We start from the raw sequence: 23,043 nt of genomic DNA on the forward strand, positions 1-23,043 counted from the left end.
ACATACAAAACCGATTTCCATCGTGGTAATGATGCAATAGACAAAAATAACCGTTCAAACCTCAGCATTTGAGAACCATGTATTATTTAATAAAGTAAAAATAGAAAACTAAAAACAATGGAATAGCATGCAGTATTATCCCACATACATGGTGGTCATCAGGATGTTTGTGTAAAGTGACCACAGCACGGTCCGAGCCACACTGACCATGGCCCAGAGGGAGGGGCCAAGGAGTAACCAGAGCCCCATAATTGGTCCAATCTCACCTTGGTCCCGCCCATCACGCTCTGATATCCCTTTAGGACCACTGTAGAACCAGCAACATTCTTCCGGCACCAAGTAACCAGGGTCGTGTTTATTAGGGCACAAAACATTTTGCAGAGGAAACCGAAAATGAGTGTTTCTTCTTGGGCAAGTCCAGTCCGTCCACGTTTGTCACTTTTCTTCCGTTTGGTGCCTAATGAATACGACCCATGCTAAAAGTGACTCATTCAACAGCAGAGCTGAAAAACAGCTGCATCTGGACAAACCCCAGACCAGTACAGTTCTTAACGCACAAGGAACAGGCACCAACACATTCAATATTACGTATACAGTGTGCCACAAATAACATACATCGTTCAGTATACATGGAGATCAGAACCCGAGTGTCCATAGCAGACAGTTGTATAAAAAAATACTGATATGATAGTAAATGTCTGTTCAGGGCTCGAGGGGGGTTTGGTTTTGGAATTGCATTTTATAAGCCTTGTTGTGGCCATGGCGACCTACGCAGCCCCCACATCACCTCCAGAAAATACGTAAAACAGGAAGAGGATGAATGGTGTGAGACCAGTTTCTTGTTCCTCTGATTGATAAGCCATATAGTCAGGGTCACTGTTCAGGCAGCCATTACAGGTGGAGCCATTAGGGGGCCTTGATCTTCTTGGGTCGAGGAGAGGCTCCGTTCTCAGCTTTGATTGCGCCGTTTTCATGGTGGCCAACTGGAGGAGGGCATTTACACATTAACAAATACACTTGCTGTAATAGGTCTTCAACTCGTACTATTAAAGCGCGTGTCCACTCACTGGAGTCTCTCTTCAGCGGTCGGGGGGTTTGCTTGGCGGCGACCCTCTTCCTAGCGACCTGTTCATGTCTGAACTCTCGCCACCGCTTCAGCTGGAAACGGATAAACTTCCACAGGAGCCAGGACTGGGTCAGACTCACCAGCAACAACACAGGCATCCTATAGAGAGGTTTGAGAGAGGGGGAGGGAGGAGGGGAGAAAGGCAAGAAGGGAGGGGGGAGAAGGGAGGGAGAAGGGGGAGGGGGAAGGAGGGAGGGGAGAAGGAAGGAAAGGGAGAAGGAGGGGGGAGGAAAGAAGGGAGGGAGGGAAGAAGGGAGGGGGGGAGAAAGGAGGAGGGAAGGGAAGGGAGGAGGGAGAAGGAGGAGGGAAGGAGGGGGGAGGGGGGAGAAGGGAGGGGGGGAGGGAGGGGAGAAGGAGGAGGGGGAGAAGGGAGGGAGGGGAGAAGGAGAAGGGAGGGGAGAAGGGAGGGGGAGGGAGGGGAGAAGGGAGGGGGGAGGGAGGGAGGGAGGGAGGGAGGGAGGGAGGGAGGGAGGGAGGGAGGGAGGGAGGGAGGGAGGGAGGGAGGGAGGGAGGGAGGGAGGAGGGGAGAAGGAGGGAGGGGGGAGGGAGGGGAGAAGGAGGAGGGAGAAGGGAGGGAGGAAAGAAGGAGGAGGGAGAAGGGAGGGAGGAAAGAAGGGAGGGGAGGAGGGAGGGAGGAAAGAAGGGAGGGGAGGAGGGGAGAAGGAGGAGGGGAGGGAGGGGGGAAAGAAGGAGAAGGGAGGGGGAAAGAAGGAGAAGGGAGGGGGAAAGAAGGAGAAGGGAGGGGGAAAGAAGGAGAAGGGAGGGGGAAAGAAGGAGAAGGGAGAGGGGGAAAGAAGGAGAAGGGAGGGGGGGAGAAGGAGAAGGGAGGGGAGAAGGAGGAGGGAGGAGGAGGCGAGAGAAGGAGGCGGGAGAAAGGAGGAGGGAAAAGGAGGCGGGAGAAAGGAGGCGGGAGAAAGGAGGCGGGAGAAAGGAGGAGGGAGAAAGGAGGAGGGAGAAAGGAGGAGGGAGAAAGGAGGAGGGAGAAAGGAGGAGGGAGAAAGGAGGGGCGAGAAGGGAGGGGAGAAGGAGGCACGTAGAAATACTGGTGTCTGTCATGTGTACAATAGACATAGAAGCTACTAAAAACCCTTACCGTATCAGCACGTAGAAATACTGGTGTCTGTCATGTGTACAATAGACATAGAAGCTACTAAAAACCCTTACCGTATCAGCACGTAGAAATACTGGTGTCTGTCATGTGTACAATAGACATAGAAGCTACTAAAAAGCCTTACCGTATCAGCACGGTGTTGAAGTTCCCCATGTCCCAGTCCAGCCCCTGGTTTTCGGCACGGGCCAACCCAAAACCCACAGCCAGGAACACAAGTGTGAGGGTCACCATCCGCGTGAACACAAAGTTCACGGCCCACAGGTCAAACCTGGACACACATCAGTAAATAACAGAAGAAGTGGATTATGATCACAAGGCAGTGCCATTAAAGGTAGTCAGCAATAAGACATCATCATAAGCAGCAGGGAGACTTCCAGCATATATATATACACACATTTTTTATATATATATATATATATATATATATATATATATATATATATATATATATATATATATATATATATATATATATATATATATATATATATATATATATATATATATTTTTTATTTTTTATTTTTTTTTATTTTACCTTTATTTAACCAGGCAAGTCAGTTAAGAACAAATTCTTATTTTCAATGACGGCCTGGGAACAGTGGGTTAACTGCCTGTTCAGGGGCAGAACGACAGATTTGTACCTTGTCAGCTCGGGGGTTTGAACTCGCAACCTTCCGGTTACTAGTCCAACACTCTAACCACTAGGCTACCCTGCAATGAGCCAATAGTGGGAGTCTTGGCAGGTTGTTTTTCAGGAAGTCGCCCCAATATGTCTGGTGATGTCATATTACAGAGTTTACTTTTAATGAAGTGCTGTTCACGTCACATTATAATATGAACAGCACTTCTATATGATATGTTGTTGTAAAGTAAGAAGGTTATGACAAAGGTAAGCAAGCCTTGTCCGAGCCAGAATGGCCCATTGGGCAGGAGCCCGTCTCCTGATTCTGTAGCGTTAGGCAGCTTGATGTACAAGTACAGCTGGACAGTCGATCACAGGGCCTTTACCCCCAAGCTATCTCCTTAATAATGAGTTCCAAGATGAGCAGGATCAGGTCCCAGTTTAAGAGTCTTTTGTATGACTCAACCGGGGACCTTCCAACCTTCCAATCGGAGGCCAGACACTAACCACAAAGCCACAGAGTTGGAAATAGGAACTCACATCTTTTGGTGGCTCTCATCAGTGAAGTAGAATATTCTGGCGATGTGGAAGCCCAGCTCAGACAGGTACTGCAGGCAGAGGAGTACCAGGCCCACAGGACTCAAACTGTGGGAGAGGAGGGAGGGACATGGAGGGGAGTATTAGGATTATATGGGTGCTTAGATATGCTTGTGTATATGTGCTCATGCACTTTCATATGTATTTGTGCTAATATTAGGTACTTATCTATGTTTATATAGGTGATTTTAGTAGTGCTTCTATTAGGTGCTTACTTGAGCAGGTATGCTGCAGAGATGTGCAGCAGGTAGAGACAGATGTACTGCAGCTGGCGAGGGATCTCCTCCTGAGGAACAACAACAATGAGCAGTCACACCAAGAACTTATGGTTGTCTGTCAACAGGAATGGAACCACTCAGAAAGACGGCATGTGGGTGCAAACTAATATAGGGAATAGTTCACCCGAATAGCACATTTCCATATTGTTTTACACCTTGAAAGTAAAGGAGTCTATGGACAATGAGATGAATTGCAGCTTTCAATGTCAGGAAAGTAACATGTGATTGTCATTAGGGGTAAACAATTTTTACGTTGAATATAATCTGACAGAATTCCTTAGTCTATGGGCTGATTTAATGAAGATTTCCTTTCAGCTAATTGTTTTCGCACAGCACACACACACACACACACGAGATATCAGCCCTCTGTTTCCCACAGCCTCAGCACTGACCTTGCGTACTTTCTGGAAGTAGAGCTCAGGTAGGGCGTGAAGCCAGTAGGCCAGCTGAGTGAGGTAAAAGAACTTCACCTGAAACCTGCAACAGAGAGAGAGCGGTTGTTCAAGGATACAGTACACAGCAGGGGAACTACCGAGTGATTTATTGAAACCCTGGATTGCTGATGCTATGCATTTGTCATTGAGAGGCTTTGAAGCCACCGGCAATCCCCAGTAGGATCAGTCTTCCATGGAAATGAATGGAATTCTACACTATTTCAATTAAATGTTTCAAGAACAAAATTACATGTATTTAAGTATGTTGTAGTGGCGACAGTAACATTAGTAATCTCAAAATTATACTTTAAGGTAAATGTTTTTATTCGTTTTAATCTTTAACTTGTTTAGCTGACATAATATAATTTAAAGTATGCATTAAGGTGTCTAATATAATACATGTGGCAAAATCCAATGTGGACATTAATGCATTTCTCTATATTCCAAAACAATTAAAATGGAGGAGTTCCAAGATGGAAGCAAGGTGGCTTCATCACAGCCCATCATTAAATAGCACACCCAACTACCTCATCCCCATATAGTTTTTTTTGTTTTGCTCTTTTGCACCCCAGTTTCTCTACTTGCACATCTTCTGCATCTATTCACTCCAGAGTTAAATGCTAAATTGTAATTATTTCACCACTACGGCCTATTTATTGTCTTACCTCCCTAATCTTACTACATTTGAACACACTGTACATAGATGTTTCTATTGTGTTATTGACTGTACGTTTGTTTATTCCATGTGTAACTCCGTTGTTTTTGTCGCACTGCTTTGCTTTATCTTGGCCAGGTCGCAGTTGTAAATGAAAACTTGTTCTCTACTGGCCTACCTGGTTAAATAAAAAAACACAGCGCCCCCTATCAGTCATCTATTGTGTGTGTATATATATATATATATATATATATATATATATATATATATATATATATATATATATATATAGAGTGCATGAGGAAAATATTCAGACCCCTTGACTTTCTTACATTAGACTTATTCTAAAATAAATAAAATAGTCCCCCCCCCCCCCATCAATCCGCACACAATACCCCATAATGCCAAAGCAAAAACAGGTTTAGACATTTGTGCAAATGTATTAAATTAAACTGAAATATCACATTTACATAAGTATTCAGACCCTTTACTCAGTACTTTATTGAAGCACCTGGAGTCTTCTTGGGTATGACACCAAATACAGGTGTGCCAAGCTTGTAGTGAGTTTCTCCCATTATTTTCTGAAGATCCTCTCAAGCTCTTGTCATGTTGGATGGAGAGCATTGATACACAGCTATTTTCAGATCTTTCCAGAGATGTTCGATCAAGTTCAAGTCGGCCTCTGGCTAGGCCACTCAAGGACATTCAGAGACTTGTCCTGAAGCCACTTCTGCGCTGTCTTGGCTGTGTGCTTAGCATCATTATCCTGTTTGAAGGTTCACCTTCAATCCTGTCTGATATCCTGAGCAGGTTTTCATCAAGGATCTCTCTATACTTTGATCCATTCCCTCGATCCTGACTAAAACATCCCCACAGCATGCTGCCACCACCATGCTTCACTGTAGGGGTGCCTCCAGGTTTCCTCCAGATGTTCTGTACAGCACTTTGAGATATCAGCTGATGTACGAAGGGCTATATAAATACATTTGATTTGATGTGAGGCTTTGCATTCTTGCCAAATATTTAAATCTTGATTTCAGCAGAGCAGAGAATCTTGTTTCTCATGGTCTAAGATTCTTTAGGTGCCTTTTGGCAAACTCCAAGCAGGCTGTCGTGATTTTTACTGAGGTGTGGCTTCCATCTGGCCACTCTACCATAAAGGCCTGATTGGTGGAGTGCTGCAAAGATGGTTGACATTCTGGAAGGTTCTTCCATCTCCACAGAGGAACTCTGGAGCTCTGTCAGAGTGACCAACGGGTTCTTGGTCACCTCCCTGACAAAGGCCCTTCTGCCCCAATTGCTCAGTTTTGCTGGGCGGCCAGCTCCGGGAAGAGTCTTGGTGGTTCCAAACTTCTTCCATTTAAGAATGATGGAGGCCACTGTTCTTGGGGACCTTCAATACTGGAGAAATGTTTGTGTCCTTCCTCAGATCTGTGCCTCGACACAATCCTGTCTCGGAGCACTATGGACAATTCCTTCGACCTCATGGCTTGGTTATTGCTCTCACATGCACCGTCACCTGTGGGTCCTTATGTAAACAGGTGTGTGCCTTTCCAAATCATGTCAAATCAATTGAATTTACCACAGGTAATTTCAATCAAGTTGTAGAAACATCTCAAGGATGATCAATGGAAACAGGATGCACCTGAGCTCAATTTCAAGTCTCATAGCAAAGGGTTGGAATAGTTATGTACATAAGGGACCAGTTTTTTTATTGTTAATAAATTTGCTAAAAAATCTAAACCTGTTAGCCCTTTGTCATTATGGGGTATTGTGTGTAGATTGATGAGGATTTTTTATTTAATCCATTTTTGAATACGTGTGTAATGAAACAAAATGTGGATAAGTCAAGGGGTCTGAATACTTTGATAAATAAACAAATACTTTGATAAACAAATACTTTGTCTGCATACTTTGTATGCATGTATGTATGTAATGTATGTATGCATGCATGTACGTACAGTGGGGCAAAAAAGTATTTAGTCAGCCACCAATTGTGCAAGTTCTCCCACTTAAAAAGATGAGGCCTGTAATTTTCATCATAAGTACACTTCAACTATGACAGACAAAATTAGAAAAAAAATCCCCCAAAAATCACATTGTAGGATTTTTAATGAATTTATTTGCAAATTATGGTGGAAAATAAGTATTTGGTCACCTACAAACAAGCAAGATTTCTGGCTCTCACAGACCTGTAACTTCTTCTTTAAGAGGCTCCTCTGTCCTCCACTCGTTACCTGTATTAATGGCACCTGTTTGAACTTATCAGTATAAAAGACACCTGTCCACAACATCAAACAGTCACACTCCAAACTCCACTATGGCCAAGACCAAAGAGCTGTCAAAGGACACCAGAAACAAAATTGTAGACCTGCACCAGGCTGGGAAGACTGAATCTGCAATAGGTAAGCAGCTTGGTTTGAAGAAATCAACTGTGGGAGCAATTATTAGGAAATGGAAGACATACAAGACCACTGATAATCTCTCTCGATCTGGGGCTCCACGCAAGATCTCACCCCGTGGGGTCAAAATGATCACAAGAACGGTGAGCAAAAATCCCAGAACCACACCTAGTGAATGACCTCCAGAGAGCTGGGACCAAAGTAACAAAGCCTACCATCAGTAACACACTACGCCGCCAGGGACTCAAATCCTGCAGTGCCAGACGTGTCCCCCTGCTTAAGCCAGTACATGTCCAGGCCCGTCTGAAGTTTGCTAGAGAGCATTTGGATGAAGCCAAAATATAACTTTTTGGTAAAAACTCAACTCTGTGTTTGGAGGACAAAGAATGCTGAGTTGCATCCAAAGAACACCATACCTACTGTGAAGCATGGGGGTGGAAACATCATGCTTTGGGGCTGTTTTTCTGCAAAGTGTAAAGGAAAGAATGAATGGGGCCATGTATCGTGAGATTTTGAGTGAAAACCTCCTTCCATCAGCAAGGACATTGAAGATGAAACATGGCTGGGTCTTTCAGCATGACAATGATCCCAAACGCCCGGGCAACGAAGGAGTGGCTTCGTAAGAACAGCCCCAAAACATCACTGCTCTAGAGGAGATCTGCATGGAGGAATGGGCCAAAATGCCAGCAACAATGTGTGAAAACCTTGACTTACAGAAAACGTTTGACCTCTGTCATTTCCAACAAAGGGTATATAACAAAGTATTGAGATAAACTTTTGTTATTGACCAACTACTTATTTTCCACCATAATTGGCAAATAAATTCATTAAAAATCCTACAATGTGATTTTCTGGATTTTTTTTCTCATTTTGTCTGTCATAGTTGAAGTGTACCTATGATGAAAATTACAGGCCTCATATTTTTTAAGTGGGAGAACTTGCACAATTGGTGGCTGACTAAATACTGTATGTATGTATATATATATATATATATATATATATATATATATATATATATATATATATATATATATATATATATATATACATACATATCACTGGAACTACCCCTACAGGTCTGGTTAAGATTAGTCTGCTATTCCATTTCAGATGCAGACCCTGTTTAGTGCTGAGTCATCATACCGGAGGTGGACATGTGGGTAGTTCTCCCAAAGGGTGCTTGGGTGAAACACGTATCCTTCCTGCAAAGGGAAAAGGGAGACAGTGGAATTGTTCATGAAGTTTTGACCTAACACTACACATTGATGTGTGTGTGGCTGCGTATGTGTTTGTGTGCATTCGTGCGTTTCTTACTGTTATAAGTATGTAGAAACTCCACACGCTGGACACCAGGTGAAACACACACAGCTGGCCTGACTCACTGAACTTGGTGTTCTTGCTTTTTGAGAGATGGAGGCGCCTATTCACTTTCTAACAACAACAAGTCATTATGATACAAAATGAAGTGTACAACAATAAAATTACCTACAAACAAGATGGCTATTTTTAGCCACTCTGAAGCCCTTCTGACGGGTGTACTACAAAGCAGGATCAATGGGTTGGCCAGCTAACTTTGATAACAGAAATAACTACTGATTTTATGGTTCATAAAAAAAAAGCTGAACCTAGATGTCTTTTCATTTGTTAAATAAATCAGAGTTATATCAGAAAATGTTGACAAGTTTGCTGGCTAACTCCATATCCTGCTTTGTAGTACACCCCTCTGAGCAGAGACATGCTGTTCAAGCGTTAAGCCATCGTAAAACACACTTGATTATGGAGCTAGAGAGGAAAATAATAACTATCCCGTTACCTTTTTTTGAGATCTCATTCCTGTTACCTGGGTCCCAGATCTGTTTGTGCTGTCTTGCCAACTCTTATGGTCACGGTCATGCTAAACTTAGGATTTAGGAAGATAGCCCAAACAGATTTGGGATCAGGGCCCGTATCCACAAAGCATCTTAGAGTAGGAGTGCTGATCTAGGATCAGTTTAGCCTTTTAGAATTTTTGCCATAATGAATAAAGAATATTTTATTTTTTTATTTTTTTATTTCACCTTTATTTAACCAGGTAGGCTAGTTGAGAACAAGTTCTCATTTGCAACTGCGACCTGGCCAAGATAAGGCATAGCAGTGTGAACAGACAACACAGAGTTACACATGGAGTAAACAATTAACAAGTCAATAACACAGTAGAAAAAAGGGGAGTCTATATATACATTGTGTGCAAAAGGCATGAGAAGGTAGGCAAATAATTACAATTATGCAGATTAACACTGGAGTGATAAATGATCAGATGGTTATGTAAAGGTAGAGATAGAGATATTGGTGTGCAAAAGAGCAGAAAAATAAATAAATAAAAACAGTATGGGGATGAGGTAGGTGAAAATGGGTGGGCTATTTACCAATAGACTATGTACAGCTGCAGCGATCGGTTAGCTGCTCAGATAGCAGATGTTTGAAGTTGGTGAGGGAGATAAAAGTCTCCAACTTCAGCGATTTTTGCAATTCGTTCCAATCACAGGCAGCAGAGAACTGGAACGAAAGGCGGCCAAATGAGGTGTAGGCTTTAGGGATGATCAGTGAGATACACCTGCTGGAGCGCGTGCTACGGATGGGTGTTGCCATCGTAACCAGTGAACTGAGATAAGGCGGAGCTTTACCTAGCATGGACTTGTAGATGACCTGGAGCCAGTGGGTCTGGCGACGAATATGTAGCGAGGGCCAGCCGACTAGAGCATACAAGTCGCAGTGGTGGGTGGTATAAGGTGCTTTAGTGACAAAACGGATGGCACTGTGATAAACTGCATCCAGTTTGCTGAGTAGAGTGTTGGAAGCAATTTTGTAGATGACATCGCCGAAGTCGAGGATCGGTAGGATAGTCAGTTTTACTAGGGTAAGTTTGGCGGCGTGAGTGAAGGAGGCTTTGTTGCGGAATAGAAAGCCGACTCTTGATTTGATTTTCGATTGGAGATGTTTGATATGGGTCTGGAAGGAGAGTTTAGAGTCTAGCCAGACACCTAGGTACTTATAGCTGTCCACATATTCAAGGTCGGAACCATCCAGGGTGGTGATGCTGGTCAGGCGTGCGGGTGCAGGCAGCGAACGGTTGAAAAGCATGCATTTGGTTTTACTAGCGTTTAAGAGCAGTTGGAGGCCACGGAAGGAGTGCTGTATGGCATTGAAGCTCGTTTGGAGGTTAGATAGCACAGTGTCCAAGGACGGGCCGGAAGTATATAGAATGGTGTCGTCTGCGTAGAGGTGGATCAGGGAATCGCCCGCAGCATGAGAAACATCATTGATATATACAGAGAAAAGAGTCGGCCCGAGAATTGAACCCTGTGGCACCCCCATAGAGACTGCCAGAGGACCGGACAGCATGCCCTCCGATTTGACACACTGAACTCTGTCTGCAAAGTAATTGGTGAACCAGGCAAGGCAGTCATCCGAAAAACCGAGGCTACTGAGTCTGCCGATAAGAATACGGTGATTGACAGAGTCGAAAGCCTTGGCAAGGTCTATGAAGACGGCTGCACAGTACTGTCTTTTATCGATGGCGGTTATGATATCGTTTAGTACCTTGAGCGTGGCTGAGGTACACCCGTGACCGGCTCGGAAACCAGATTGCACAGCGGAGAAGGTACGGTGGGATTCAAGATGGTCAGTGATCTGTTTGTTGACTTGGCTTTCGAAGACCTTAGATAGGCAGGGCAGGATGGATATTGGTCTGTAACAGTTTGGGTCCAGGGTGTCGCCCCCTTTGAAGAGGGGGATGACTGCGGCAGCTTTCCAATCCTTGGGGATCTCAGACGATATGAAAGAGAGGTTGAACAGGCTGGTAATAGGGGTTGCGACAATGGCGGCGGATAGTTTCAGGAATAGAGGGTCCAGATTGTCAAGCCCAGCTGATTTGTACGGGTCCAGGTTTTGCAGCTCTTTCAGAACATCTGCTATCTGGATTTGGGTAAAGGAGAACCTGGAGAGGCTTGGGCGAGTAGCTGCGGGGGGGGGGGAGCTGTTGGACGAGGTTGGAGTAGCCAGGCGGAAGGCATGGCCAGCCGTTGAGAAATGCTTGTTGAAGTTTTCGATAATCATGGATTTATCGGTGGTGACCGTGTTACCTAGCCTCAGTGCAGTGGGCAGCTGGGAGGAGGTGCTCTTGTTCTCCATGGACTTCACAGTGTCCCAGAACTTTTTGGAGTTGGAGCTACAGGATGCAAACTTCTGCCTGAAGAAGTTGGCTTTAGCTTTCCTGACTGACTGTGTGTATTGGTTCCTGACTTCCCTGAACAGTTGCATATCGCGGGGACTGTTCGATGTTAGTGCAGTCCGCCACAGGATGTTTTTGTGCTGGTCGAGGGCAGTCAGGTCTGGAGTGAACCAGGGGCTATATCTGTTCTTAGTTCTGCATTTTTTGAACGGAGCATGCTTATCTAAAATGGTGAGGAAGTTACTTTTAAAGAAAGACCAGGCATCCTCAACTGACGGGATGAGGTCAATGTCCTTCCAGGATACCCGGGCCAGGTCGATTAGAAAGGCCTGCTCACAGAAGTGTTTTAGGGAGCGTTTGACAGTGATGAGGGGTGGTCGTTTGACTGCGGCTCCATAGCGGATACAGGCAATGAGGCAGTGATCGCTGAGATCCTGGTTGAAGACAGCGGAGGTGTATTTGGAGGGCCAGTTGGTCAGGATGACGTCAATGAGGGTGCCCTTGTTTACAGAGTTAGGGTTGTACCTGGTGGGTTCCTTGATGATTTGAGTGAGATTGAGGGCATCTAGCTTAGATTGTAGGACTGCCGGGGTGTTAAGCATATCCCAGTTTAGGTCACCTAACAGAACAAACTCTGAAGCTAGATGGGGGGCGATCAATTCACAAATGGTGTCCAGGGCACAGCTGGGAGCTGAGGGGGGTCGGTAGCAGGCGGCAACAGTGAGAGACTTATTTCTGGAGAGAGTAATTTTCAAAATTAGTAGTTCGAACTGTTTGGGTATGGACCTGGAAAGTATGACATTACTTTGCAGGCTATCTCTGCAGTAGACTGCAACTCCTCCTCCTTTGGCAGTTCTATCTTGACGGAAGATGTTATAGTTGGGTATGGAAATCTCAGAATTTTTGGTGGCCTTCCTGAGCCAGGATTCAGACACGGCAAGGACATCAGGGTTAGCAGAGTGTGCTAGAGCAGTGAGTAAGACAAACTTAGGGAGGAGGCTTCTGATGTTGACATGCATGAAACCAAGGCTTTTTCGATCACAGAAGTCAACAAATGAGGGTGCCTGGGGACATGCAGGGCCTGGGTTTACCTCCACATCACACATCACAATATAATGGTATAGATTCTAGATCAGCACTCCTACTCTGAAATACTTTGTGGATACGAGCACAGGCTACATTCCTGTGTCCTGCAAGTTATCTAGGAGAGCAGACAGAAGGATAACTCAATTTGACCTTGTGACCTCCTGAGGAGTCTGTATGGAGTAGGCCCATTGACGCTGATCTAAGGTCAGTTTCGCATGTCCACTTCAAATGGTTCATGTAATGATTGACTGATCCTACATCTGTGCTTAAAAGGGTGCTCTTCTACTCAGACCTGAATCTCCATTTGACCACTTGTGTTTCCCTACCATTGTATCAATAAGTCAGGCCACCCCGCCTAGCCCCATTGACTCCAGCCTGTAATAGTTTAGCATATATTGGTTTCAATTGACAGCCAGTTAAGATTCCAGAGTGCCTTGGCTGTTTCTTTGGGAACCTTTGCACCCTACTTAGAAAAAATAATCTAGGGGATACAAAAACACTAATACCCAAAATACAGTGGGTCTTGGTAATACTTACATCCAGGACGTACTCCTGCACCACGGCGTGGAGGATGATGGTGATGAAGAAATAGAAGAGGATGGTGGTGCAGTCTTGCCAGCCGTACTGGTACAACGTCACCTCTCCCTCTGGACAGACGGACAGAAAGACCAGACAGACAGAAAGGCCGCCAGACAGGAAGACCGCCAGACAGGAAGACCGACAGACAGGAAGACCGACAGACAGGAAGACCGACAGGAGGACAGAAGAATGGACAGACAAGACAGGATGACCGATAGATAGGACAGACAGGCAGATGGACAGGAAGACAGACAGGAGGGCAGACAGGAGAACGGACGGACAGACAGGCGGACAGGAGGGTGGACAGGCGGACAGGAGGGTGGACAGACGGACAGGAGGGCAGACGGAAGGGAAGACAGACGGGAGGACAAACAATGGAGAACAGGGAGGCATAATGAATAACAAGAGACACTGGTCATACACACAAACGTAGGCTACAGCTAGGAATGCTTTGATGACAACAGGTATTCTCAGAGCAACTTATCATCTGCTGCTCTTTCAGACTCAAAAGGAAGAAAACTAGAATACAAATCAGGCCTAGATCAAATTCACATTGTGGAGTGGGTAACAGATGCACTCTCGCTTTAATAGCGGGGTGCTCGTCCATATATGACAAGGACTTACAATTAAATCCCAAGTTCAAGAATCATTGGGAAACTCCAAAGTTTTTTTTTTTTTTAAAAAGGACTAAAAGACGTCACCTCATTTCACCATTTTTTTAATGTATTTTTTTCAGCCGGGCAGGCTTACATGTTTTGGCAGTTACGCCTTCATCAGTACTTGAAAGGGTTTGAAGTGCAGTGCACTTGATTTAGCTTGCCGTTTTCACTTTCTATTCCATTGGTTCCATTGTACTAGGCAAACTAAACCAAGTGCAGCTCAAGTATCTGAAAGTATTTGACCCTGGTCTGATAGAAATAGCAGATAGGCCTACTCTAACAAAGGGTTTACACAGGCAGCCCAATTCTGAATGTTTTTTCCACTAATTGGTCAGAATGAAGCTGCCTGTGTAAATGCAGCCAGAGTGATGCAATGCCACTGAGCAAATATACAGTAGGTCTAGATCCTTTTAGTCCATAGTATGTCTTCATCCTAAATGGCACCATATTCCCTACATAGAGCACTACTTTTGACGAGAGCCCTATTAGCCCTGGTCAAAAGAAGTGCACTATATTGGGAATAGGGTGCCATTTGGGACGCATAGCTGATGTGGATGTAGTGCAGCATGGGGGTTGTGGATGTAGTGCAGCATGGGGGTTGTGGATGTAGTGCAGCATAGGGGTTGTGGATGTAGTGCAGCATAGGGGTTGTGGATGTAGTGCAGCATAGGGGTTGTGGATGTAGTGCAGCATGGGGGTTGTGGATGTAGTGCAGCATGGGGGTTGTGGATGTAGTGCAGCATGGGGGTTGTGGATGTAGTGCAGCATGGGGGTTGTGGATGTAGTGCAGCATGGGGGTTGTGGATGTAGTGCAGCATGGGGGTTGTGGATGTAGTGCAGCATGGGGGTTGTGGATGTAGTGCAGCATGGGGGTTGTGGATGTAGTGCAGCATGGGGGTTGTGGATGTAGTGCAGCATGGGGGTTGTGGATGTAGTGCAGCATGGGGGTTGTGGATGTAGTGCAGCATGGGGGTTGTGGATGTAGTGCAGCATGGGGGTTGTGGATGTAGTGCAGCATGGGGGTTGTGGATGTAGTGCAGCATGGGGGTTGTGGATGTAGTGCAGCATGGGGGTTGTGGATGTAGTGCAGCATGGGGGTTGTGGATGTAGTGCAGCATGGGGGTTGTGGATGTAGTGCAGCATGGGGGTTGTGGATGTAGTGCAGCATGGGGGTTGTGGATGTAGTGCAGCATGGGGGTTGTGGATGTAGTGCAGCATGGGGGTTGTGGATGTAGTGCAGCATGGGGGTTGTGGATGTAGTGCAGCATGGGGGTTGTGGATGTAGTGCAGCATGGGGGTTGTGGATGTTGTGCAGCATGGGGGTTGTGGATGTAGTGCAGCATGGGGGTTGTGGATGTAGTGCAGCATGGGGGTTGTGGATGTAGTGCAGCATGGGGGTTGTGGATGTAGTGCAGCATGGGGGTTGTGGATGTAGTGCAGCATGGGGGTTGTGGATGTAGTGCAGCATGGGGGTTGTGGATGTAGTGCAGCATGGGGGTTGTGGATGTAGTGCAGCATTGGGGTTGTGGCACAAACCTGGTGACGGTGTGCTGATGTTGTACTGAGGTTGAATAAACAATATGGCAGTCTTTGCTGTTGCCTAGAAAAGAGAACCATAATCACATTTAGGTTATATCTATCCTGTCTGACTACCCTCTTGACACTGCCAAGTGACGTGCCTATGCATGACCTCCTCTATAAAGCAATCAAGTACAGACAGTCTGGTAATGGATGTGTGTGTGTGTGTGTCTCTATCCTCAAACTGCTTCAAAAAATGGCTACTTTCTCAAACACCTCCCACTTTTGGGCGTAATTTGACATTGTGCTTTGAAAATTAACCCGGAGAAGGATGTAAATGTGGCCTGCAATTCTGGGTGTTCCTGCATCTGGAGGAACCCCTCTTTATAAGATAGGAATCCGGTACACAGGAGGGTCGGGGGGGTGGTACAGTAGGTGGCGTAGGATGCACACAGAAGAAGGTGGGGGGGGCGACACCGGTGGCTAGCTAGCTAGGACAACAACAGTAGACAGTGTCGTTTGCCCCCCCGCCTGTCAGGCACTGCTTTCCCACAGTTCTGTTAAGGACTGCAAGGGCAGGTGTTCGGCAGGCTGGAGTGAAGGACACTGTGTGCTAGCTAGGACTCCAGTACACAAATCAGGGGAAATCCAGAATATCAAAATTCTCACAAGATGGCATTCATGCAGGAACCAATGGGATGCTTGGGGGGGGTGGGGGGGGGGGTTACTGCAGATGCAGGAATGCCCTGAATTCAAGGCTGCAATCACACACTATTGGAATGCCGAGGTATGACTGTGCTGTAGAAAGAGAAAGAAAAAAACATGTAGGCTCGGCATGACACGGCTTGCATTGACGAAGGGCTGATGCTACTTCACAGTAGACTAAACTCTAGACTGGAGTGCACTAACAAGTTGCCAACTGGTGCATTGTCAAAACTAATGCCCACCGAGTTCATGAGAGAGGATCTCGTTTACGTGGCTATGGAGAGTGAAATGTTCACACATTGGATTTCACTCTTTTTCTGAAACGTGTTGGTTTAACTCAGGGAAACCCCCCCCCCCCCCCCCCCCTCCCCATAGTCTATAGGAACACATAGAGGCAATAGCTCGCTGAAGGGAAATTAAATTCCGGATTGACTCCTAAAGAGCCTAGGCTAAAAAACAATCAATCGCAGGAATGAAAATTACTTTGCCAAACAAACCATACTGTTATTTTAACGGATTAGACTACGGCAAGTATTTCTGTGCCAATTCATCATTCAATGACGACCGTTTCTGGTCGAACCATTCAAGTATCTAATCACGAAGTCAAAGGGGTACAATTTTAGGCCTACATTTGTCCTTTAATTAAAATGACAGCTAGGGCGCAAATAGATAATGGAACACAATTGGTATCAAGAGCATAGGAAAGTGAGCCAGTCTACTCTTTCATTGCAAAATAGCATCGCTCAAAGATGGAGACGTGGCAGTTAACAGCGGACTAACGTTACCCGAGTCGAAAAGCTTTGGCACCGGGATGGTATAAAACATGTAATGTCATTAGATGTGCCTTAAATGACCTTTTCGTTGATGGCAAACACACCGAACGAGTTCATTAGTTGAACATCAATGCAAAAGGTACCACATTGTCAGTTTTGAATTGTTTTTACAAAGTGACAACACTTTAAAATGGGTTAATCATATGCAGAAAAATGTTTACATTTGAAATGGAATTAGTCCCGTTTTAGCTGACAAAAACGTAGATGAAATAGCCTACAGACTGATGTTGAGATGAAGGAAATGATGCTGTAAAGATGTCCTGTCTTTCGCTTCAACTTGAACACAAACGATAAACAAATTCTGCTAAACTGTTACTTTGTAACCCTAGGTAGACAACTGTTGTATTGTAACAAAAACTGCAACAATGTATTCGTCAAAAAAATTGAAATCAGAATTCATCTCACCTCAAACATCAATCCAATGAGAATAAAAATGACCAAACTAAAGACGATATCGGCATGATTTTGTATTAAGAATTCCTGGCTGAAGAAGGGATAACTCTTGTTTCTCCTCCGGAATGCCATTTCAACAGAATTACTTTTTCCCCCAAAATGTTCTGCCTGCGAAGTTCAGAAGTTAACTGTTTCCCCACTCTGCGCATGTGCACATTCTTAAAAGGGGAGGATTTTGAAATGCCTCATTAAAGGCAAGGCGAAGTGAAATTCCTTCAGAATTCCAGAATGGTACACAACGTTTATAGAACTTTCAAAGCATTTTCTTATTTACAACAATGTTCGAAATGATTTGTATGTAAAACTAGTTAGCATTAATAACTGAGCGAGCTTGTTTACAAATCACCCTCTTTTCAAAAGGACAAATAAAGACACAAATTACCCCATATTACCTATGCATTACCATGTAATACCTACAAGCATAACATAACTTATTTGCTTTTAATGTAGATATAAAATAATAATGCATACATTAATTTGTACACAGAATTCAACGAAAGACCAAATAATTAAACTACTTTTTGCATTATGTCCACCCAATATAACCTTTATTGCTTCTTTGTTATCAAGCCACCAGTGGCCTTGACCTATGGAACAAAATGCTGAATAGGCAAACACCTGAGAGGGAGAAAACTATGAAAACCAGCATCATTTTAGTGTTCTGTATGCGTCGTCTATGGATCTCATCCTGGGTCCTTTATAGAACATTTAGTCAACATTACAATGATCCCTTATAAGAGAGATGGAAAAGTTAGCACAGCAAAAAATGTCTTGGATATATCCCTTAGTCACAATTGAGGTGTGGAAACTTAACCATGGGCCCGAGACAGTACAAAAACATATTATATAGCATCTCAACCGAAAAACTACATTTAGCAAGTTAACATGTTCAACATGTCTTTGAGACAAAGAATTTTTTTTAAAACATATTTGACAACAATGTGCCTTAAAAATATTAATTAGCTCTTAGCAATAAATGTTTGTTAATATGAACAACTTCGCAAAAGGCAAATGGTGTTCTATAAAAGCGAGACACCTGTCAAATTTCAGCGTCAAACAGTTTCGTCGAGACGACATTGGAGCCGGTCTGTCCTAAAGCAGTGTCAGCAAATTAATGTATATGTTCACCTGTGGTGTAGTCATTACTCCACACCATAGCAAAAGGTGGCAAAACGTTTTTGCACTGAAAACTGTTTGTTATTGGACAAGTTCAGCTTAGTCACTCCCTGTTAAGACCGTTTGCTTCCGGTTGGTTTTGTTTGGTTCCTAGTGAATACCCCCCTGATCATATGTTCATTTTGGGGGACAGGGGGGAGCGAGCATCATTTCAAAAGAATAACAAAAACACACAAGGAAATTAGAAGTGCACGGATACTATCAATGGTACTTGGTATCGGGCCGATATGCTACTACTTGAACAGGGTATCTGTAAATGCTAGCAGATACAAAGTTCAGATATGTAGCTGACATATTGTGGTGGGCATCTTCACTTTAGCCGGGGTCGTGTCTCCTGTCTAGTAGTGATGGGAGAAAAAAAAAAAAATAATCGATACGGTTACACATCGGGATTTTTGTTTTTACGATATTGCGATATAAATTTTGCGCTAGTCAACTGTACCTGTGCCAATACTCCGGTGTTTTTCCTTCTATAGCGTGTTCTCCTTTATAAATGGTGAGAATTTATTTTCGGCACTTATGTCCATGACTGATTAAAACTCGTTTTCTCATTCCTTTCTCTGGTCCCTCTGCAGCAGACATATAGTGAGCAATATGTTAGGAACATCGAATCGCAATTCATATAGAAGCGTAAAAATTACAATACAATGCATATCGGCACCCAAGTATGGTGATAATATCGTATCGTGAGGTCCCTGGCAATTCCCAGCCCTACTAGTTTTCGTAGAATAACTTTTCTATATCTGTTATTGTATTGAAATGATTATTTTTTTAAAGCATTTTTGTGTTTTAATATGTCATTATTTGTTTACTGCATTATGTTTGGTTGATTAGGAGGTAGCATTGATTGAACTGGGTTAAAGTTCATGTTATGAAAAATAAATACTTGAATCGGTACTCGCCGGTATCGGCCTCTCCTCAAGAGAAAGTACTTGGTACTTGGAATGATCAGCAAGAGTTGGTAACGGTGCACATCTATAGGAAATGTATATTACATAAGATATGTGTGCCTCTAATGGAGCTGGTTTTGAGCGTTGAGATTGGAAAGGCAATAGAGAGGAAGCATAATCAGTCTCTCTCTCCCATCTGTCTTTTTATCTCTCCCTTGTTACTAAAATCCATCATCCTGGTCTCGGCGTGACAGTATCAGCTGCCTCCTGGGACCACTCAGATGGGGAATGCTGGGCGGTGAGTCCCCCTGCGCCCCAGAGTCCAGTTTGGGTGTTGAGGTGTAGCACGGACCCATCCGACCCATCTGCAGGCCCGTCATGTCCCTATGGGCGGGGTTGCTGGGGATGAAGCTAAGGCCTGCCATGCCCATGGGGGGGCTGACCCGGTCCAGGTGGGGGTTGCTGGTGCTGCTGGGGGACTGGGGGTCGGCACTGAAGTACAGTGTGGTGCTGGACAGGGTGGTGTTAGGGCAGAAATAGGGCTCGGGGCTTTTCCCAAACAACAATTTGCCCTCGGACGAGCTACGCTTGAAGGAGTCAGACACCGGAGACTCCAGCGGGCTCTCCATGTCCTCCAGGCTGTCCTTACTCTCCTCCTCGCCCTCGCTGGGCGTCTCTGCTGACGTGGGCTCGTCGCTAGCGCTCTGGAACTCCTCCTTGCAGTCCGAGAGGGGTACCAAGCCCCCATTCATTCCCTGTGATTCAGACACTGAGGTCCCGGAAACCCCGGAGACCCCGTCGCAGCTGCCGCCGCCTGCTGTGGTCGTCCCGCCACCGCCCGTACTCTTGGCCTCAGAGTTACAATAGGACTCGTCCACTTCCAAAACGGCCGCCACACTGCCAGAACCATAGGCGCAGTTAATCTTCCCTAAGTCACCGGTTTTTAGTGCCAAGCGAATCAGGAGCCAGTGGTGGTGGCGGCAGGGGCACGAATTACCCAGCCTGGGACCGCAACTCCCAGGATGCTCCAGTAGGGAGCCGGCCACGCCTGAGAGGGAGAAGCTGCCGTGGTTATGCAGGGAGGAGGGGGCAGCCTGGGGGAGGCTCTTGACACCACCCCCACCCCCCAGGGAGTAGGAAGTCTCACCCTGCTCCAGGCCCTCTAGACAGGTGGAGCCCATGTGGTGGTTGTGGTGGCCCAGGCGCTGACCCTTGCCCTGGGTGATCTCGGTGGACTTGGGGTGGAGGAAGCGGTAGTACAGGACCAGAGAGGTGGTGCCTGGAGTAGGGAGAGAAAAGAGAGGGGGAGACTTAGAAACACGCAGTATAGTACAGGGTGTTTAAATTAAGTGATGGGATTGAAAGTTCCCTATGGGACACAGTAAAAGTTGGTTGTGTCTGAAGCTTGACATGGTGCTTTAAAAAGGTCCTATGCAGCCATTTTTATCTCAATATCAAATTATTTCTTGGTAACAAATAAGTAAATTAATGCGATTGTTTTCAATTAAAATGCTCAAAAATAAAGAATTTTGCTAGGACTGTCTGGGAGTGGTCTGAGTTGGGAGGGGAAAACTGAAAACTGTTATTGGCAGAGAGGTTTGGAACTCTTTCTTATTGGTCTGTTAACTCATTTACTGTCTGGTGATGTCATAATGGCAGGCCAAAACTTCATCCCACCAAAACAAGTCTATTCAAACAACTCTTACACTAAAAGGACAGTATTATTCCAACCTCATAGTTTGGAAATATATATGAAAAATCAAGTTTTTGAACCTCACTGGTCAAAATAACATTTAATTTATACTCTGACGGATTGTCTGAAGACAGTTGCTTCCGTTTTCCTTTTCGCAGAACTTTGACCCTGTCGGAGTGTCTGTTGTTATGGTTACCGCACAGTAGTTAGGTTGCTATCCAATTTGCGACAGATTTATGTGAACATTCTAAAATCTGCATTTAAAAAAAAGCCAAATAAACTGTATACATTCCTGAGTCGTAGTGGGAGGACCCCACACCATATCATTTAGTGACTCCCAAGTTTAAGTCCATACGATGGTTAGAAAACAGTAACAATATTTGCACATAAAGGCATAAAGGCTCCACCATTTCTCACATAATTCATTTCAGACACACAAAAAGATCCCACCTTGTCTAGCGTTAGTTTTTTTTGTCTGATTTTATTTTCTCTTTTATGAACCATACAAAACATAAACATACAAACATCAACTACATCACACCTGCCCAGACCCACTAGCAGACACTCCCATCTCCAGTGCCACCATCTTTCTGCCACATGGCCTGAAACTGCACCATTTTGGTTAGATTTTTCCATTGTGTTACTGATGATGGATTGATTTATTTCCAAGATGAGTGATGAGAAGAGAATCGTCCAACCCATTGGGTATCTCACTACACCCCCATATGCCATGTGTTGAAATATGTCGAGAGATGGGTTCAAATTAAGTTGACATTGTAATTCTTCTGATAACCAACTTTCTAGCTCCGCCCACAACTTCTGGACTTCATAGCATTCCCAGAAAGCATGGATTATTGAGTCATGATTAGTTTTACACTTAAGACATGCAGTTGTGCAGTTGTACTGTAGAATGTGTGAATGTTGTCTCTTGTATAATACAGTCTACACATTAGCTTATACTAGATTAAGCTTACATTTTGTGTTAACTATAATTTCATTAGTTATACTCCAACTTTCCCTCCATCTTGTGCCAACCTCAGTTCTTTTTAAGTCTTGGTTCCAATAGTATTTTTATTTCACTACTTTTTTTCTAAGAGATTGTCAGCTGGATATGCTCTCTGCAAAAATGTGTATACATTACCTATCATATGAATATGCTTTTCTGACTCAAATAAGATTCCCTCGAGGTTGCTCTGATGTCCAAAATATTTCAAATAGACATTTTGTGATGTGTAACTTAAGTTGCATATATTTGAAACAATCTACATTGGTCAGCCCAAAATTACTTTTTTGTTCTGGCATGGAAATAAATGTATTTTTTGTTACCAAGTCATTAATGGTTTCTATGCCTTTAGTTTTCCATGTGGATCCATTTGTTGGTGAATTCTGAAAAGCTATCTAAGGATTGTTCAATAAGGTTGTGTTTTTAGGAAGTGATATTGGTGCTCGTAGAATACATTATCTTCCATATTTTTTTTTTTTTTTTTAACTAGGCAAGTCCAATAAGAACAAATTATTATTTACAATGACGGCCTACCATATTGTTACAGTGTTCCATATTGTTACAGTGTTCCATTTTGTTACAGTGTTCCATATTGTTACAGTGTTCCATATTGTTACAGTGTTCCATATTGTTACAGTGTTCCATATTGTTACAGTGTTCCATATTGTTACAGTGTTCCATATTGTTACAGTGTTCTTAATTATGAAGTTATTAATGTTCTTAGCATTACCGTATGAACAATGAACAAGGTGAAGAAGCTGAACTCCTAGGAGTAACATTGGATAGTCAGTTATGTCATATTGACAAAGCTGTTGTGAAGATGGGGAGAGGTATGTCTGTTATAAAAATGTATTCTGCGTGTTTGACACAAAGATCAACTGTACTAGTTGTTTAGGCTCTGATATTGTTCCATCTTGATTACTGTCCGGCAACATGGTCAGGTGCAGCAGAGGAAAGCTGCATCTGGCTCACAACAAAGCAGCACACCTTGCATTTAACTGCAAACATAGAA

At 44.3% G+C, this 23,043-nt stretch overlaps 2 protein-coding genes across 2 annotated transcripts in view; both read right to left on the reverse strand.

Annotated features, from left to right (window-relative positions):
• Nucleotides 1-67: 67 nt before the first annotated feature.
• Nucleotides 68-17,415, reverse strand: LOC110529363 (translocating chain-associated membrane protein 2). The gene is made up of 11 exons (XM_036984741.2): nt 17,222-17,415; nt 15,297-15,360; nt 13,060-13,169; nt 8,541-8,657; nt 8,370-8,428; nt 4,128-4,212; nt 3,673-3,743; nt 3,401-3,505; nt 2,362-2,505; nt 1,068-1,225; nt 68-983 (listed from the first exon to the last, which is right to left on the reverse strand). The coding sequence occupies exons 1-11, from the start codon at nt 17,339-17,341 to the stop codon at nt 907-909; spliced, it is 1,110 nt and encodes a 369-aa protein (XP_036840636.2). The 5' UTR covers nt 17,342-17,415; the 3' UTR covers nt 68-906.
• Nucleotides 17,416-17,787: 372 nt separating this feature from the next.
• The window catches only part of LOC110529362 (XK-related protein 5), a 21,535-nt gene continuing 16,279 nt past the window's right edge, over nt 17,788-23,043 (reverse strand). The window contains exon 7 of the mRNA XM_021611502.3: nt 17,788-20,614. Within this exon, the coding sequence (XP_021467177.2) occupies nt 19,557-20,614 (1,058 nt within the window). The 3' untranslated portion in view covers nt 17,788-19,556. The remainder of the gene's footprint in view (nt 20,615-23,043) is intronic.

The sequence above is a fragment of the Oncorhynchus mykiss genome, chromosome 8 (genome assembly GCF_057628025.1).
Source record: "Oncorhynchus mykiss isolate SJ-2025 chromosome 8, ASM5762802v1, whole genome shotgun sequence".
Lineage (NCBI taxonomy): Eukaryota > Metazoa > Chordata > Actinopteri > Salmoniformes > Salmonidae > Oncorhynchus > Oncorhynchus mykiss.